At 43.4% G+C, this 19,775-nt stretch overlaps 1 protein-coding gene across 1 annotated transcript; it reads left to right on the top strand.

The window, feature by feature from the left end:
* The first annotated feature begins 12,929 nt into the window (after nt 1–12,929).
* On the top strand, nt 12,930–19,662 carry LOC129865553 (ER membrane protein complex subunit 4). The gene is made up of 6 exons (XM_055938428.1): nt 12,930–13,259; nt 14,118–14,230; nt 14,733–14,847; nt 15,010–15,163; nt 16,131–16,291; nt 19,212–19,662. The coding sequence occupies exons 2-6, from the start codon at nt 14,130–14,132 to the stop codon at nt 19,245–19,247; spliced, it is 567 nt and encodes a 188-aa protein (XP_055794403.1). The 5' UTR covers nt 12,930–13,259; nt 14,118–14,129; the 3' UTR covers nt 19,248–19,662.
* The last annotated feature ends 113 nt before the right edge of the window (nt 19,663–19,775 follow it).

The following is a 19,775-nucleotide window of genomic DNA, read 5'->3' as shown; positions in this document are numbered from 1 at the left end:
CATGAGGGGGAACAGAGGGTTAAATACACAAGAGGTAATGGATGGGATTGAAAACAGGTGTGTGGGAAGACAAGACAAAACCAATGGAAAATGAAAAATGGATCGATGATGGCTAGAAGACCGGTGACGTCGACCGCCGAACACCGCCCGAACAAGGAGAGGCAACGACTTCGGAAGAAGTCGTGACAATTCATCAATAATAATAAAAAAAAGTTGTTTCTGGCTAAAGAGACAAGACTAACAAGGGAAATCCATGAACTAATAGTACAGGTAGATAGCAATAAACGATACTACAGAGATGCAAAATAAGTTAGAGGAAAAACAAAAAGAACTCGAGGAACTTATCGTACAAATGTACAGAAAGATCAGTGCGAAGGCCAAATTACAGAGGAAGAACTTTGAGCCTATTAAATCCTTTCAGTCTGGAAAAACAGGGCTTGATGGCATACCAGTAGAGGTATATCAAGTATACTAAAAGCTCCATTGTTAGATTGTTTTAACTACTCCTATAGAAATGGTAGTCTGTCAGGTACTCAGCAGGAAGGTCTGATTTCTCTGTTATTAAAACAAGACCCAGTGTAACGCTCGTCTAATGCCTCCTCCTCGGACGAGGAGGAGGAGTAAGGGTCGGACCAAAATGCCGCGTAGGTTGGATCCATAATGATTTATTTAAACAAGACAAAGACGAACACGAAAAACACTTTGAAAATTACAAAACAACAAAACGACGTAGACAGACCTGAACATGTGAACTTACATAAACACGAAGAACGCACGAACAGGAACAGACTACATACACGAACGAAAACGAAACAGTCCCATGTGGTGCGACATACACAGACACGGAAGACAATCACCCACAAACAAACAGTGAGAACAGCCTACCTTAATATGGTTCTCAATCAGAGGAAACGTCAAACACCTGCCTCTAATTGAGAACCATATCAGGCAACACATTAAACCCAACATAGAAACACAACACATAGAATGCCCACCCCAACTCACGCCCTGACCAACTAAACACATACAAAAACAACAGAAAACAGGTCAGGAACGTGACACCCAGATGGAAAATATAAAGACCCAGTCTATCTAAAAAACTGGAGGCCCCTTACACTTTAATGTTGTGATGCAAAAATACTAGCAAAATGCATAGCACTCAGAATTTAAAAGGTTTTACCAGGTATTGTTCATCCTGATCAGACAGGTTTTTTACATGGACGATACATTGGAGATAATATACGACAACTACTAGAAATAATAGAACATCATGAAACATATATGAAGCCAGGAATGGTATTTATAGCGGATTTTGAAAAGGCATTTGATAAAGTAAGACTGGATTTTATTTATAAATGCCTGGATTTTTTCAATTTTGGTCATTCTCTTATAAAATGGGTAAAGATAATGTAAAGCAACCCCAGGTGTAAAATAGTAAATAACGGCTACTTCTCAGAGAGTTTTTAATTGTCGAGGAGTTAAACAAGGGTGTCCGCTGTCATACCTATTTGTTATTGCCATCGAAATCCTAGCTATTAAAATCAGATCCAATAACAACATTAGAGGATTAAAAATCCAAGGCTTAAAAACAAAGGTGTCCATGTATGCCGATGACTCAAGTTTTATATTAAGTCCGCAAGCTAGATCCCTGCAATGTCTCATTGAAGAACTTTTCTGTACTCTCTGGACTAGAACCTAATTATGATAAGTGTACAATATTACATATTGGATCCTTAAAAAATACAACTTTTACATTACCCTGCAGTTTACCTATAAAATGGGCTGATGGTGAAGTAGACATACTCAGTATTCATATCACAAAATACATAAATAAGCTCTCCACAATGAATTTCAATAGAAAGTTGTAAAAATAGACAAGATCCTGCAACCATGGAGAGGTAAATACCTGTCTATTTATGGAAAAATTGCCCTGATTAACTCCTTAGTCATATCTCAGTTTACTCGCTAACTTATGGTGCTGCCTACTCCTGATTATTCGTTTTTCAAATCATATGAGCAAAAAATATTTCACTTTATCTTGGACGCTAAACCAGACAAAATTAAATGTGCCTATCTATATAATGAATATGAATTGGGTGGGTTGAGATTATTAAATATAAAAGCACTAAACCTCTCTCTAAAAGCTTCACTCATTCAAAAGTTGTATTTGAACCCTAAATGGTTCTCAAGTAGATTACTAAGAAAAACGAATCCGTTGTTTAAAAATGGCCTTTTTGCCTTTGTGCAGATTGCCATGTCTCATTTTCGATTAATTAAAAATTATACTTTTTTCAAAGTATCTCTCTTTTTCAAACAAGCATTGCAGAGCTGGCTACAATTTTAATTTCATCCCCCTGAAAAGATAGAACAAATATTATGGCTAAACTCAAATGTGCTAATTGATAAAATACCTGTATTTATGGGAAATATGTTTGAAAAGGGTATTTTGTTTTTAAATTATATTGTAAATTGGAATGGTAGAGTTACGTTCTGTCTGCCCAATATAAAGGATAAAAATTGGCGGAGGAATAAAAATAGCATAAATAGGAAAGTATACCAATTTCATTTGAGGACCAGGATGTTGACAACTGTGCAATACAGATTGCAAAATAGTTGGGAGGAGATTTTTGATGTACCGATTCCATGGTACAGGGTGTATGAGTTGATATATAAAACAACGCAAGATTCAAGACTTCGTGCTTTTCAGCAAATATTATTATATAGAATTCTTGCCACCAACAAAATGTGGAATATTTGAGGCATAAAATCCTCGAAGCTCTGCAGATTTTGTTGTGAGGATACAGAATCAATAGACCATGTATTTTGGTATTGCCCTCAGGTAGACTGTTTCTGGTCTCAGGTTCAGGAATGGCTGAAAATGCATAGCATTGATCTAAAATTGACCCTATAAATAGAACTGTTAAGAGATCTGTAGAGACCGGGTCAGTCAATTACTAATATACCAATACTCTTAGTAAAAGTATTTATCTTCAACTCGCAATCTGTGGATTCTATTCGATTAGATAGATTGCAATTGTACGTTAAACATCACAGCATAGTTGAAAGATATGTGTTGGGTGGCAAGCAGAGATAGATGGGATTGGCTGAGGTAAGCTTAGTGTTGGTATGTGGAATTGGAGATAAGTGGGAGTGGAGTTGCTGTGTGGGAGATAGAATTATGGTCAAAGATAAAATAAAAAATACAAATAAAAGTCAAAATAAAACATAATTGTGAGCGGACCAAGTAATTGGGCGTCACTCTAAAGCGGGAAGGTGGAACAAACGAGTCAGGAGTAGGTTTTCTTGATTGAACAAAGTTCTATATTGAGGGCATTTGGACAACACAAACACTCCAACAGAATCAATGAAACTCTCCAAAGGAACAAAACATATATCTTCTTCTCCAGAGCAAAACAGGAACACAATATGATTGTCTTTAAATTACAACAAAAAGTCACGACATTGTCACCGTCTTAATGGTTCTTCCTAGATAGCTCCTCTGTCTCGGTGGCCATCTTCCAGAGATCGTTCCCCTTCTTGCTGGTTCCATACTCTCTCTTATAGGGGAAGGAGAATATCTCATTAGTAGTGTCAGCTGTGCTTAATTGCCTCTGGTTCACCTGTCTCCCATGCCTTGTTGGGCTACCATCCGTGAGCTCAGCCTGCCCTCTGGTGGTCCTTCCACATACCTTCCCCCTCAGGACCGAACCGGAGGGTCGGGCGCCAGACGCACCGTCTTGGTCGCGTCGGGACAGCGCGTCTGCATTCCCGTTCCTCGATCCGGCCCTGTGGATGACATGGAAAGAGAATGGTTGTAAAGACAAAAACCATCTGGCTATTCTGTTGTTATTGTTCCTCTTACCAGCCATCCACGTGAGGGGCGCATGGTCCGTAACTAAAGCAAACCTCCGACCCAGTAGGTAGTACCGGAGATAATCGAGAGCCCACTTAATGGCTAAGGCCTCTTTCTCTACGGTAGCATACCTCTGTTCCCGATCGCTGAGCTTCCTACTTATGAAGAGAATCGGCTTCTCTGCTTCGCCTTTACCCTGAGCTAGTACGGCCCCGAGCCCTGTATCCGAGGCGTCGACCTGCACAATGAACTCTTGTGAGAAGTCCGGAGCCTGTAGGACGGGATCAGAACACAGGCCATCTTTTAGCGATTGAAAGGCCTCTTCCGTCTCGTCGTTCCACTCTACCTGGTTTGGTAAGTTTTTCTTGATGAGGTTTGTGAGGGGATTGGCAATGGTTGCATATCCCGGGATAAAACGGCGATAATATCCCGTTATCCCTGAGAAGGCCCGAACGTCCCGCTTGGTCCGGGGTCGCGGCCAGTCTCGAATTGCCCTGGTCTTCTCTGCCTGTGGGCGTATTTTCCCATTCCCCACGGTGTACCCCAGGTATTCCGCTTCGGACAGACCCAGGCAGCATTTATTTGGATTGGCCGTCAACCCTGTGGCTTCCAAACTCACGAGCACCGCCCGTAATCGCAGGAGGTGACTATCCCAGTCCTCGCTGTGGATAACCACATCGTCTATGTACGCCGCTGCATACTCTTGATGGGGCCGTAGAATGGCATCCATGAGGCGTTGGAAAGTTGCAGCGGCACCATGCAGTCCGAAGGGCATCCTCACATACTGGAAAAGCCCCTCTGGTGTGGCAAAGGCAGTCTTTGGGCGATCCTCCGGAACCACCGGCACTTGCCAATATCCCTTCGTCAAATCCAGGGTGGTGATGAACTTGGCCTTTCCTAAGCGCTCCAAGAGTTCATCCACGCGGGGCATGGGATACGCATCGAATGTAGAGATGGCATTCACGGCCCTAAAATCGTTGCAGAGCCTCATACTACCATCGGATTTGGGGACCAGGACTATGGGACTGGACCACTCACTCGTCGATGGCTCGATCACACCCATCCTCAACATCTCCCTTACCTCGTTCTTAGCGATGACTCGGCGAGCCTCAGGAATCCTGTAAGGGCGGATATGCACCTTCTGGCCGGGTTCAGTGTGGATATGGTGGAACAGGACATCTGTTTGTCCTGGGAATGGAGAGAATATTAGACCGAAGTTCATAATCAGCTTGTCTAGCTGTCTTGACTGCTCCGGCAGGAGAGTTTGACCACGGCGCACCGGTGGTAGAGCCTCCTCTTTTCCTTTTCCCTCCAGGGCCATCAAAGCCACCTCCTCCTCTCTTCCATGGTACGGCTTTAACAGGTTTATGTGATAGAGTTGGACCTTCTTCCTTCTATCAGGTTGCTTGATGAGGTAATTGACCGGTGAGACCCTTTTCATTACCTCGTAGGGTCCTCTCCACTGTGCCAGCAAGCGATGTTCGGCCGTGGGCACGAGCACCATCACTTTCTCTCCCACGGTGAACTCACGGGGGGTCGCGGACTTATCATAGGCCCGGCCTTGGGTCCTTTGTGCCTTCTCCATATGTTCCTTGACTATGGGCCACACTGCTGACAGGCGGTCTCTCATCAGGGTAATATGTTCTATTGTGGATCGAAAGGGGCATGGTTGGGTCTCCCAGGTCTCCTTGGCTAAGTCGAGGATCCCTCGACAGGGTCTGCCATAGAGCAATTCAAACGGAGAGAATCCAGTGGATGCTTGGGGTACTTCTCGCAGGGCAAACATTAAGTGTGGGAGAAGCATGTCCCAGTTTTTCCCGTCTCGGGACACCACTCTTCTCAACATGCTTTTAATCGTTTTGTTCAAGCGTTCACACAACCCGTCTGTTTGAGGGTGGAATATGCTTGTACGTATTTGTTGAACCTGATACAACCGACACAGGTCCTTCATCAACCGCGACATGAATGGGGTTCCCTGATCAGTTAAGATCGTCTTAGGGAGGCCCACCCGAGAGAACATCATGAATAATTCCTTGGCAATTCCCTTTGACGACATATTACGCAGGGGTATGGCCTCCGGGAACTTGGTAGCGTAATCTATGACCACTAGGATGTACTCGTGTCCTCTGGCGGATTTTGGGAGGGGTCCTACGAGGTCCATAGCTATGCGTTCAAAGGGAGTCTCTATAATGGGGAGAGGAATCAAAGGGTTACGCAGGTGTGGCCGTGGAGCTGTACGTTGACATTGATCACACGTCCTACAATACCTGGCCACATCCCGGGTGACCCGGGGCCAATAGAATCTCTGCATGATTCTGTCAATAGTCTTGTCTCGTGCCAGGTGTCCTCCTAGGACGTGGGAATGGGCTAACTGTAGAACTGTATCCCTGTATGGTCTAGGCACCATTAGTAATTCCAGGTTTTCCCCCCCTTCGTCGTACGACCCAGTATAAGAGACCCCGCCTGATTGCATAGTAAGGAAGAGGGGGCTCACCTGATCCGTCGACGTTCCTCCCGTCGATCACCTTCACCTTCCTCATGGCCTCCCTTAGGTCTGGGTCTCTATGCTGCGAGGTGCCGAACTGTCCCTTTAATTCCTGGGGCAGATCAACCTCGGTAGAGGGATGTGGAGGATGTTCCCCATCCCCCTCGGGGGTGACCGATGAGAACCCCTTCCAGGTTCCCTCCTCGGATGGAGCTTCAAATATATCCCTTAGCGTCTGGTTGCTCCTTCCTTCCTGTGTAGTGTATAACCCTTCACAAGTGTCTTCATCGGTGGTTTCCTGGAATATCTGTCGTAAACGTTGGGTTGCTATTTCTTCCTCTGCTGCAGAGGACGAGGACGTAGCTACGTCTCCTTGTAGGACTACTACCTCGGGCTTGGATTTTCTCTTCTTTCCTGTCCCCCTTCTTTCCACGCATAACGTCATCTGCCGAAGCTCCTTATATAAGGGACAGTCTCTCCCGATCAATAATGGTACCTTCAGCTGGGGCACTTTCCCTGCCCTGACTGTACACCTTCCTTTTGGAGTGAGAATCGGCAGATTCACAGTGGGGTAATAGTGGGTGTCTCCATGGATACAGGATACGGCTACTTTGTCTGGTAGCAGTGTTGCGGAGGTCACCAGCCGCTCCTCTACTAACGTAACCATACTTCCCGAGTCGAGGATGGCTACCACATCTTGTCCTTCGACTTGAACTGGAATCTCTGGGGCTGGAGCTATTTCTGCTAACCAACAGTGTTGATCCTGCCCCCTCAAACCGAGAGGTGTGGGGGTGGGCAGTGATGACTCTGTGACCATGGGCTCGTCCTTGCTAGGACATTGTGGGGCATAATGGTTGGGAGACTGACATTTATAACACCGACCCTGCTGTGTGGGGGATGATTTCTCCCACCTCCGGAGGGGGTTTGGACGTGTCGGTGGCGGACGCGCCGGCGTGAGTCGGGGTACGGGATCGGAAGAATCCTTCCGTTCCTCCTTGTCACTTTTTAACAACTCCCCTGTAGACCGATATGTTTCCACCGCCTGTGCTATGTCGTCGGCTGACAACGGGTTGGCTTGCCCCACAACCCTTTTTAAGTCACTGGGTAATTCCCTCAATATCTTGTCCACTACAAGAGTCTCTATCACCTGTCCTACTCCCTTTTCAGGTTCTAGCCACTGTTTCGTCAGTCGTATTAATGCAAAAATCTGGGAACGGACGGGTTTGTCAGCTGTGTAGGTCCATTGATGGAACTTTACGGCCCTATCTCTGGCAGTCAGCTGGTACCGGGATAGGATCTCGGTTTTTAGTCGCCCATAGTCTGCAGCTTCGCGGGCATCCAGGTCAAAATAGGCTTCCTGATTCACCCCGGTCAAAAGAGGGGCTAATGCGCTCGCCCATTCTGTGGGCGGCCACTCTTCCAAGGTGGCCGTCCTTTCGAAGGTCATGAGGAAGGCCTCAATATCATCCTCCTTGGAGAGACGAGGTAAGATGGCATGAGCAGCCGCTCTTGGCTTAACTCTAGGTTCTTCTCGCCGGCTCAGCTGTTGTTGCAGGAGTTCTATGGTTGTATGCTGTGCCGCGATCAATTGTTGTAGTAGGGCGTTATCCATCGTTCTTGAAAGGTTCCTCCTGGTCTACTGGAAGAATCTTGATTTACTCACTTATCCTTGTGTCACTCGTCCACCTAGTGCCCACGTTCTCCACGAATGTGAGCGGACCAAGTAATTGGGCGTCACTCTAAAGCGGGAAGGTGGAACAAACGAGTCAGGAGTAGGTTTTCTTGATTGAACAAAGTTCTATATTGAGGGCATTTGGACAACACAAACACTCCAACAGAATCAATGAAACTCTCCAAAGGAACAAAACATATATCTTCTTCTCCAGAGCAAAACAGGAACACAATATGATTGTCTTTAAATTACAACAAAAAGTCACGACATTGTCACCGTCTTAATGGTTCTTCCTAGATAGCTCCTCTGTCTCGGTGGCCATCTTCCAGAGATCGTTCCCCTTCTTGCTGGTTCCATACTCTCTCTTATAGGGGAAGGAGAATATCTCATTAGTAGTGTCAGCTGTGCTTAATTGCCTCTGGTTCACCTGTCTCCCATGCCTTGTTGGGCTACCATCCGTGAGCTCAGCCTGCCCTCTGGTGGTCCTTCCACATAATAAAAAGTAAATTTGAATGACACTAAGGGGCAGTGTTTTTACAACTAATACCGGTTTGCCTGAGGCTGATGCCGTGCAGGTGTTTGTACACATGCATATACACACACTCTCATTCAAATAAACACATACAAGAACACACACACAAACATATACAGTTGGCATTGCTGTTATGATTTTAGTTTCCTTGATTATCCTTCGTTTTTTATTTTTTTATTTGTATTGTTGTTTGCTGTTTTCTTTGGTCTTTTCCTTTTTTCTCTTTAGTTCATTTTCTTGTTTTTTGGTGCATTGGGGTGTTCTTGGGGATGGGGAATGGAATTAATTGTATTTTTTATTTTTCTTCCTGGGGGGGGGGGGACTGTGGGAGGGGTCTCGAATGGTTGAGGGACAGCTATTGGGAAACTGTGGGGGGATATTGGAGGGTTCGGTTTCACGTTTTTTGGCCTGGTGGTAGATCGGTCATCATGCCCTTGAGCAGGGCATTGACCCTGTATGCTTCTTTCTGTGTGTTGCTCTGAATGGGAATCTGTTGGATGATTGGTATGATGTAGTTGTTGAGCGGCTTCACTGCAAGTATATTGTATGTTTTGAATAAATAAATAAAAGCTAAGGATCACGGTCGATGTAGTGGTTTTCATCCTGCCTGAGAGAGTCAACCGGGAGCCTCCTTGTAGCCTGTCGGCCAGTGATTGGTCTGTGTCAGCACGTGGTCCGGCGTGACAACAAATGTAGTAGTCAGAATGGACCACTATTTAATTAAATATCTCAATTTGTAGCGAACTGTAAAATAATTCACCATCAGGATCAAACTTGACCATAATAAACACATTTTAGAGGCCAAAGCCGCCATTCTGTCGATTGTAATTTACATAGGCTTTCTAAGGCAGACCAGGGCTTTTGGCACCGCTAGGTTGCTACACAGTAGTCGACCAGCAGAGCTAGTGGTTTCACGCTCCAGACCAGATACTTGGGGCCTGGTTATCGTGGTCCATGAAAACCATGTGTGGTCCATGTGTCAAGGGCCCTCAGATCCTCAAAAAGTTATACAACTGCACCACTGAGAGCATCTTGACTTGATGCATCACTGCTTGGTATGGGAACTGCCGTAATATAACTTCTAAATGCCTCATGAGCTTAGTTCAACTTTTGTTACCCATCAGAACCTAAAATATTTGTTTTTTATCCAATGTTTGTAAACAACGTAAATGTAAACAGACACTGTATAGAATAACACATTGGTTTCATTACACTGTAAAGAGTCTATGACAGCAATCCTTGCTTTGGTTTAGTTTCCCTGGCACCGTTTCCAAATGCTAATGTTTTAGCATTTGTGGCACAAATCCCATTCAAGTCATGGGACTGATATCAGCATTTTTCGCGCATGTGCAAATCATCCAAAAGTATCTCAAATTGATTATGAAGGTAAATAAAGTCATGTATAGATGATTTGAACATGATGCGCAAAAAATGCTAATATTGGTCACATTACTTGAATAGAATTTGTGCCACAAATGCTAAAATGTTAGCATGTGGAAACAGTCCCAGGGAAACCAAACCAAAACATGGATTGCTGTCACAGCTTGTCTATAGACTGACTGCTTACCGGGTAAGGATACCAATATGTAATTTTGTAATTTGGGTGAACTATCCCATTTTGATATCATGGATGGTCAGTCCTTGCATGCATAGCTCTGTCTATGAGTTTGAGAGTGGTTGCATTTCTCCAGGCCCATTCCTCAGCTTTTTACAAAAGCAGAAGCTGGGTGACAGCTTTGTTATTGCTTCAAATGCATACTGCGGATTCTAGCTTTAAGGGTAAGATTGGTGGAGGTGACGCTTATGCTAGATCCGCCTCATGGGACAATTTCACTGCTATAGCTACATACAACTCTACCCAATCGGAATTCAGTACCATTGTATTGTTACTTTTTAATTATGACTTTTTATTTTAGCCTACTTGGTAAATATTTTCTTCTTCTTGAACTGCACTGTTGGTTAAGGGCTTGTAAGTAAGCATTTCACGGTAAAGTCTACAATTGCTGTAGCGGCGTATGTGGCAAATAAAGTTTGATTTGTATAAGTCCCTTTTGCGTGACCAACTATATCCTCTCCACCTTCTCTATCTCTGTTTGTTTGTTTCTCTCCCTCCCCCCTCTCTTCCTCCCTCCATCAGGTACACACCCACAGGAAGCGTCAGTCCCACAATTCATGTCAGATGGATGTGGCTGGGGGTCCGTGCACGGTCCACTGCATGGAACTTGTCAGCGATTGGCTCTCTTTGCTGTGACGTGCTTCGAGACCAGTCACTAGGTGAGCTTCATCAAGCACGGGCCCCGCCCTGACAACTGGCTTTTCTTTGACAGTATGACCGACAGGGAAGGTGAGAAACGTCAACTATGATATAGCAGGGGTATTTAAATTGGGAGATTGAGGGCTGCAGAGTCTACTTACCTGGTGTTCAGATCTGAATAACCCCATGATTACAGGGCAAATGAAAGTCTGCAGTACTGCATATCTCAAAAAGCTCTTGCCCCTTGAATATCCCTGAAAGCAGAAGCATTCTATGAAAAACTAAGGCTAGACCCCGCCTCCTTAAGAGAGCCTGCCCGCCGGCCGTTTGTGACTCCTGCATGTGTCTCGACAAACATTTTTGGTTGTAATAACGGTTTTAGATCAATGTTGTTACCTGGGAGATCCGATTGGCGTCTCAATTAAAATTGTGGATGCGTTGGATGAGATGGCGTAGATGAGAATAATGAGAGCTGGGCTTATTTTGTTTTTTTTGTGTTTCTATGGAACAGAAGGAGCGTGCTCTGCGCCTCAAGAATATGTCGGATTGAAATGTGTCATGTATGGATCTTCGAAGCAGGGCGCCTATCAAGAGTGTTATCTCTGGGGTGGCACTAGAAGTAAATACAAAGCAATATACAGCATTCGAAAAGTATTCAGACCCCTTCACTTTTTCCACATTTTGATATTTTATTCTAAAATGGATTAAATAAAAAACATCCTCATCAGTCTACACACAATACCCCATTATGACAAAGCGAAAACAGGTTTCTAGAATTTTTTGCAAATTTATAAAAAATTAAAAACATACCTTGTTTACATAAGTATTAAGACCGTTTGCTATGAGACTCAAAATTGACCTCAGGTGCATCCTGTTTCCATTGATCATCCTTGAGATGTTTCTACAACTTGATTGGAGTCCACTAAATTCAATTGATTGGACATGATTTGGAAAGGCACACACCTGTCTATGTAAGGTCCCACAGTTGACAGTGCATGTCAGAGCAAAAACCAAGCCGTGAGGTTGAAGGAATTATCCATAGAGCTCTGAGACAGGATTGTGTCGAGGAACAGATCTGGGGAAGGGTACAAAAAAATGTCTGCAGCATTGAAGGTCCCCAAGAACACAGTTGCCTCCATCATTCTTAAATGGAAGAAGTATGGAAACACCAAGACTCTTCCTAGAACTGGCCGCCTGCCAAACTGAGCAATCAAGGGGAGAAGGACCTTGGTCAGGGCCCTGACCAAGAACCCATGGTCACTTTGACAGAGCTCCAGAGTTCCTCTGTGGAAATGGGAGAACCTTCCAGAAGGACAACCGTCTCTGCAGCACTCCACCAATCAGGCCTTTATGGTATAGTGGCCAGACAGAAGCCACTCCCCAGTAAAGGGCATATGACAGCCTGCTTGGAGTTTGCCAAAAGGACTCTCAGACCATGAGAAACAAGATTCTCTGGTCTGATGAAACCAAGATTGAACTCTTTTGCCTGAATCCCAAGCATCATGTCTGGAGGAAACCAGGCACCGCTCATCACCTGGCCAATACCATCCCAACGGTGAAGCATGGTGATGGCAGCATCATGCTGTGGAGATGTTTTTCAGCAGCAGGGAATGGGAGACTAGTCAGGATAGAGGGAAAGATGAACGGAGTAAAGTACAGAGAGATCCTTGATGAAAACCTGCTCAAGAGCGCTCAGGACTGTGGGTGTAGGTTCACCTTCCAACAGGACAATTACCCTAAGCTCACAGCAGAGACAATGGCTTCGGGACAAGTCTCTGAATGTTCTTGAGTGGCCCAACCAGAGCCCGGACTTGAACCCGATTGAACATCTCTGGAAAAACCTGAAAATAGCTGTGCAGCAACACGTGGAAAAAGTGAAGAGGTCTGAATACTTTCCGAATACACTGTACGTGAAAAATTGGATCAAGTGGTTGGTGCACAATGACTGACCACATGGTAGATGGAGTGCAGAAGCACACTAACATCCACTCTATTGTTTTTTTGATGAGTCTCCCTTCTCATTACGTTGGTTATCAACTGCAAAGCGCAAACAGAGAAAATCTGAGAAAATAGGCATCATTGTAAGTGCAGCTGACTCAGGGATTTTTCTGCAGAGGCATTACAAGGAATCCTGTCGATTGATGCACCTGAGCCTGTGTAGGGATGTGATTTGAATGTGACTGAACGAGTTGGATTGTTGTTTTATTTATTTTGGTTTCAATACCCCGTACAGTAGGTGGCGGAAATACACCAATAGGTATAGTCTGACATAACATTTTAAGAAGAAGTGAAGCGCGACGCCAATACTAAAACGTCACTATTGTGTGCCCGGCCATCGTATGTCGTCGATTTAAGCTGAATGAACTGCTTGTGAATAATTAGACGAATATTCACGTACGGTTGGCTAATTCTGCTCGAGAGTAACATCAAAGTAAAGTAAACACTAGTTGGAACGTCTCTAAGGTGAGGAGTGTTGTCATTTCATCTCTTAAGCCTCTTTCTCTGGCTAGATGTGTGAGCTAACAAGCTAGCTAGCTGCTTCGGTTAACCTAGCAGTAGCTAACTATGCATGTTTATACGTTGTTAGCAGTAGTACCAGTTTTCATGAATGCAATACTGGACAGCATCATAATTGTGTGTCATTTAGCGTAGCGTTAGTCCATAAACCTATAGTCTAACCCTAGTGCATATGTAATACAAGTATTTGTATGACCAGCAATGATGGCCTAGCTGCTAACTTAGATAGGTAACGTTCAACTAAGAAACCTGAACATTTCACCCCCATCTTGCTTTATGTCAAGCCAATGCCTCACTTCGTAGCTAGTCAGGGGTTGTCTTGGAATAGCCTAGTTTAAGAAATATTATCCGTAACTGTCCATTCCGACGCTGTGTTTTAACGTTTAGAAACGTCAAGCATCGCTTGCGAAACGTTTTTCGGAGCACGCTACATAGCTAAATAACACAGTGGGCCTCCCCTGTCTTTCCGTAAACAACACTATCAGCCATATAAAGTGTGTTAATTTAACATGTTTTATTATTATTCCTCGCAGATATGAAAGATACGCTCCAAAACCTTACCGTCAGCGATGCATTTAAACGTTCAGAACGATAGCCGGGGCTCTTAACAGAACACCCCCAGCCAGAAGATACTGTCGTCAATAGGCGCTGAATGGGTTAGGAATATCCTAGTCGCTGACACTAGCAAGATCTTCTATGAAGCGCAGCAAAAATAAAATATCAGTGTTTTGGTCATTGTCAAATGTCACTCAGTCATGTTCCTTTCATGTTATAATATTGTGTTCTTCTTGTGGTTCAACATAGTTATACATTGCCATGGCGTCTCCAGGGGGACAGGGAGGAGGGGCAGTGTCTACAAGAGGAGCAGGAGCTAGGAGGATGAAATGGGCTCTGGAGTTGAGCTTGGGCAATGCTAGGTAAGACTGCATTTTACTGCTCACGTCTTCAGTGCTCCTGAGTGGCGCAGCGGTGTAAGGCACTGCATCTTAGTGCAAGAGGCATCACTACAGTCCCTGGTTCGAATCCAGGCTGTATCACATCCAGCCGTGATTGGGAGTGCGTTGCCGGGGTTTGGCTGGGATAGGCCTTCACTGTAAATAAGAATTTGTTCTTAACTGACTTGCCTAGTTAAATGAAGGTTACATTTTAAATAAATACAAAATGAAAGTGTCTGCATTTGTTTGAATCCGGCCTGCCCTTAGAGGTTGTGTCAATCTTTCCCCACTGTCATCCTCTCTCACTATCTGATACACTTGATATTTTGCTGACATTTCAAATGAGTCCAGATCAACAGTTACACAGATAAACAGGCATGACATGCTTCAAGATCCACCTTGTTATAACTAATCTATAACCTAAAGCTTCTGTTCTGACCTCTTCCCCATGGATCGCCCTCTAACTGTCCTCTTTGTCTTCCAGGGGTCGTGGAGACAGACAGAGTAACCAGGGAGATGTGATGTACCCCATTGGATACTCAGACAAACCAGTCCCAGACACCAGCATCCAGGAAACAGACAAAAACCTGGTGGAAAAGGTAGGTCACCAGAAGAGGGTGATTTCACAACATCATGATGTATTGTTCAAAGTTTGCGTTTTCTACTTTTTCATCTTACTTTATTAATATATTGTTGGTAACTTGCTCTCCCTTCCTTACCCCATTACCCTTTCTCTCTACCTCCTCCCTCCTCTATAACAGCGTTGTTGGGACGTGGCCCTGGGCCCTCTGAAGCAGATTCCCATGAACCTGTTCATCATGTACATGTCTGGGAACACCATCTCAATCTTCCCTATCATGATGGTCTGTATGATGGCCTGGAGGCCCATCCAGGCTCTCATGTCCATGTCTGCCAGTGAGTATTTATTGTATATATATTTTTACCTTTCTTTTAGCAGGGAGTCCCATTGAGACCAATGTCTCTTTTGCAAGGGTGCCCTGCATCTCACAATATGAAAGAAATGTGTTTCAACAAGGTGTGTGCACATCAATCAACATTTGTTTCGACATCAGTCAATGTATGAGTCAGTTATCAAAAGTGCACATTTTCATCCATAGTCTCTGGGCAGGTTGAACCAGATATAGGAGAACCATAATACAATACAATCGTCACTACAGCTGTACAAATACGCCAAAGAGTAGCTCTGCCAGTGCCTAGTTCTTTGAGACTACAGCAGTGTTCACCAACCTTTGTCATTGAGCTCTCCAGAACTTCCTTTTGATTTATTTTTGGACTATCTGTTTTCCCATGTATGGGGTGAGTGCCTGGACACAGCCCTTAGCCGTGGTACAATTGGCCATATATCACAAACCCACAGCTAAGGGCTGTTATGTACGAATCAACGCGGAGTGCCTGGACACAGACCTTAGCCGTGGTATGTTGGCCATATATCACAAAACCCAGAGGTGCCTGATTGCTATTAGAAACTGGTTACCAACGTAAAAATAAATGTTTTGTCTTACCCGTGGTATACGGTCTGATTCACCACGACTTTCAGCCAATCCGCATTAAGCACTCGAACCACCCAGTTTATAGTGGCCAATCAAACGCGGCTAAGGACTGTTCTTAGGCACAACGCAAAGCGGAGTATATTGGCAATATCACAAACGTCCGAGGTGCCTTAATGCTATTATAAACTGGTTAACAATTAAAGTAGAACAGTAAATAAGTATTTGTGTCATATCTGTGGTATATTGTCTGATCTACACAAAGCTGAAATAAAGTTTCAGCCAATCAGCATCTGGGACCCTAACTACCCGGTTTGTATAATGTCGTTTATAAGCGTGTTATCACTGCTCACTCTTGCCCTTTCTCTCTTCAGCATTCAAGCTGTTGGAGAACTCTAACCAGCAGTGGCTCCAGGGGCTGGTCTATTCTGTAGGGAACCTGTTGGGCTCGGCATTGGCTATCTACAAGTGTCAGTCAATGGGTCTTCTCCCAACTCACTCTTCTGATTGGCTCGCTTTCATAGAACCCCCTCAGGTGATATTTTTTTCTATACTGTTATCCGTCCAATTTCCTGTTCTCTTATGTGTTATAGGATGATTATTAACTTGTTTTTCAGGTTTGTCATGTGTAATGAATACATTGGAAATCTTACCTGTGCTGTTGTGTTAAAAAAAAAACGAAAAACAGCACATCATAGTTGCTAGCAGCAATGAACAGGGTTCACAGGATGACAGAAAATACATGATCAGTTGGATAACAAAGCATGCATTATCATGTAGGAATTGTCTTTACATGCAGTTTATGAAAGCGTTACCACTTAGAATTGAAATCTGTTGGAACACTCCACATTAGCGTTCCAAAATACTTTGATACACTCTCACAGCTGTAATACGCTGGCTGAAAGTGGCAGGACATCCCATTTTTAAATTTGATCTAATAAAATATCCACTTTTCACTGCGTTCAGACCACATAAGGGGCGGCAGGTAGCCTAGTGGTTAGAGCGTTGGGCCAGTAACCGAAAGGTTGCTAGATTGAATCCCCGAGCTGACAAGGTAAAAATCTGTCATTCTGCCCCAGAACAAGGCAGCTAGGCCGTCCTTGTAAATAAGAATTTGTTCTTAACTGACTTGCCTAGTTCAATAAAGGTTAAATAAAAATGAGGGCAACTATGTGATTATACGAATCACGAAAATCCACAATGACCATCTGCATGATTTTAAATTTGCATCAAATAAAGTCCACTTGATCAATAATTATTGCTCTAGTATCCTCTGGTGCCAATGATATATACTGCCACCATCTGGTGACTTTATATTCCAAGATTCTAAGGATGTAAACTCAGCAAAAAACGTACTCACTGTCAGCTGCATTTATTTTCAGCAAACTTAACATTAATATTTGTATGAACATAACAAGATTCAACAACTGAGACATAAACTGAACAAGTTCCACAGACATGTGACTAACAGAAATGGAATAATGTGTCCCTGAACAAAAGGGGGGGTCAAAATCAAAAGTAACAGTCAGTATCTGGTGTGGCCACCAGCTGCATTAAGTACTGCAGCATGCCTAAGGCACGTTCACGTAGATGAGCAGGGACCCTGGGCATCTTTCTTTTGGTGTTTTTCAGAGTCAGTAGAAAGGCCTCTTTAGTGTCCTAAGTTTTCATAACTGTGGCCTTAATTGCCTTGTAAGCTGTTAGTGTCTTATCGACCGTTCCACAGGTGCATGTTCATTAATTGTTTATGGTTCATTGAACAAGCATGGGAAACAGTGTTTAAACCCTTTACAATGAAGATCGTGAAGTTATTTGGATTTTTATGAATAATCTTTGAAAGACAGGGTTCTGAAAAAGGGACGTTTCTTTTTTTGCTGAGTTTATAAGGTTCACATACCAAATTTCATTGCCCCATGTACATCAGTTCAGTTCTAGTAGCCATTTGTTGCCCATGGTGGAATCATCTAACCTGCTGCCTCCTGAAGCCCCCATGAGCTCCCAAGTCTAGAAGCAGTCTAGCTAACACGTTATCTAGCTAACGTTAGCATTGTCAATTAGCATTTCGCTAGCTAGCTGAGCTGTTTTACAAGAAAATGTCTGAGATGACTAATGCAAGCTAACAAGTGCTTATTTCTTTAAGATATCAATGCCAAAATTAACATGGTTCATCATGGTAATGTCTTTGATGACCCTAAAAAGTCTAAAGTTGATAGGCCATTGTGGAGTGGATTTAAATGGACACATCAAGTCTGATTTACTGATTTATCAATAACTCAGCCATCTCTTAACCAATCTCTTAGCTTTTCTCAAACAGCGTTAAGAGATGTACCATGGGCCTACATGCCACATTGTGGTCTTTGGACTTATGGTTCATGACTATAATATTTTTAAGGTTTTCCAAAATGTTAAGATGGAGGACAACACATTAAATTCTTCCGCTGCTTTGTCGTTCGCTACATGCATTAGTCTGAGACTGCCGTCATTTAAGTTGTTTCTGGTGACAAGGGGCAGGAGGGGTGTTCCACAAAACAAAGTCAGTGATTGGATTTATTTATTTTTCCCATATCAGCTTTGTTGTGAACCCCTAAATATACTCATACATACACTGAACAAAAATATAAAGCAACATGTAAAGTGTTTGTCTCATTTTTCATGAGCTGAAATAAAAGATCCCAGACATTCTGCACGAAAAGCGTATTTTTCTAGAATTTTGTAAACATTCGTTTACATCCCTGTTAGTGAGCGTTTCTCCTTTGCCATGATAATCCATCCTCCTGGCAGGTTTGGCATGTCAAAGAGCTGATTAAACAGCATGATCATTACACAGGTGCACCTGGTACAGGGGACAATAAAAGACCACTCTGAAATGTGCAGTTTTGTCCCACAACACAATGCCACAGACGTCTCAAGTTTTGAGGGAGGGTGCACTTGGCATGCTAACTGCAGGAATGACCACCAGAGCTGTTGCCAGATAATTTAATGTTAATTTCTCTACCATAAGCTGCCTCCAACGTCATTTTAGAGAATTTGGCAGTACGTCCAACCGGCCTCATAGCCGCAGACCACGTGCCCCATGGTGGGGTTATGGGCAGGCATAAACTACGAATAACGAACACCATTGCATTTTATCAACGGCATTTTGAATGCACAAAAATACAGCGATGAGATCCTGAGGCCCATTTTATTTATTTTTATCTGTAACCAACAGATGCATTTCTTTATTCCCAGTGATGTGCAATTCATAGATTAGGGCCTAATGAATTCATTTCTATTGACTGATATCCTCATATGAACTGTAACTCAGTAAAATCAATGAAATTGTTGCATGTTGCGTTTTTGTTCAGTATACATACAACAACCCATAAGCCTAATATGCATACAATTGTACAATGTCTGTTCCTGTTGTAATGGGTAGTACAAATATATAAACTGTGATCTTTTTCTGTTCTCTGCAGAGGATGGAGATCATGGGTGGAGGGATGGTATTGTGAAGAGGACAGAAGGCACACATTCTGAAATATGCTGAACTGTTCTATTAATACATTAAATCTCTTTCAAGTCTTTTCAATTCTCTGGCTTTTAGGTTTTTGTAGAATCCTCAAGCTTTTTATGTATCTACATTCTGTTTGTCATTTGAGATTTAATTTGTCACAGGTTATAAAATGTTACAGAACACATTCACCATCTGATAATAGGAAAATGTCATGTTTGTAAAACCGTTCATCATTCTACTAAATCCACGCGGTCAACTTAGTGTCACCATAAATGAAAAATATGTTATCTTTTTGTGAAATAAAAGGGTTAATTTGTTTGTTAAATCTAATGGTGACAGTCATTAAAAATGTGTGGAACTAAGTTTACTGGCAAATGTGGAAATGTCGTTCTGGAATAAACACTTTTTAGGAATTTGGGTTTTGCGTTTAACCTTGGACACCCTTTACAAACATTTTCCCTGTGCTGAAAACAGGGCGGGCAGGCCATAGGGTCAGACCGGCAGTGAAGGAAAGGGAAAGTTGGGC

Source organism: Salvelinus fontinalis, chromosome 11 (assembly GCF_029448725.1).
Source record: "Salvelinus fontinalis isolate EN_2023a chromosome 11, ASM2944872v1, whole genome shotgun sequence".
In the NCBI taxonomy this organism is placed as follows: domain Eukaryota; kingdom Metazoa; phylum Chordata; class Actinopteri; order Salmoniformes; family Salmonidae; genus Salvelinus; species Salvelinus fontinalis.
Note: the sequence above shows the minus strand (reverse complement) of the source record. Positions and strands in the feature narration are given on the sequence as shown.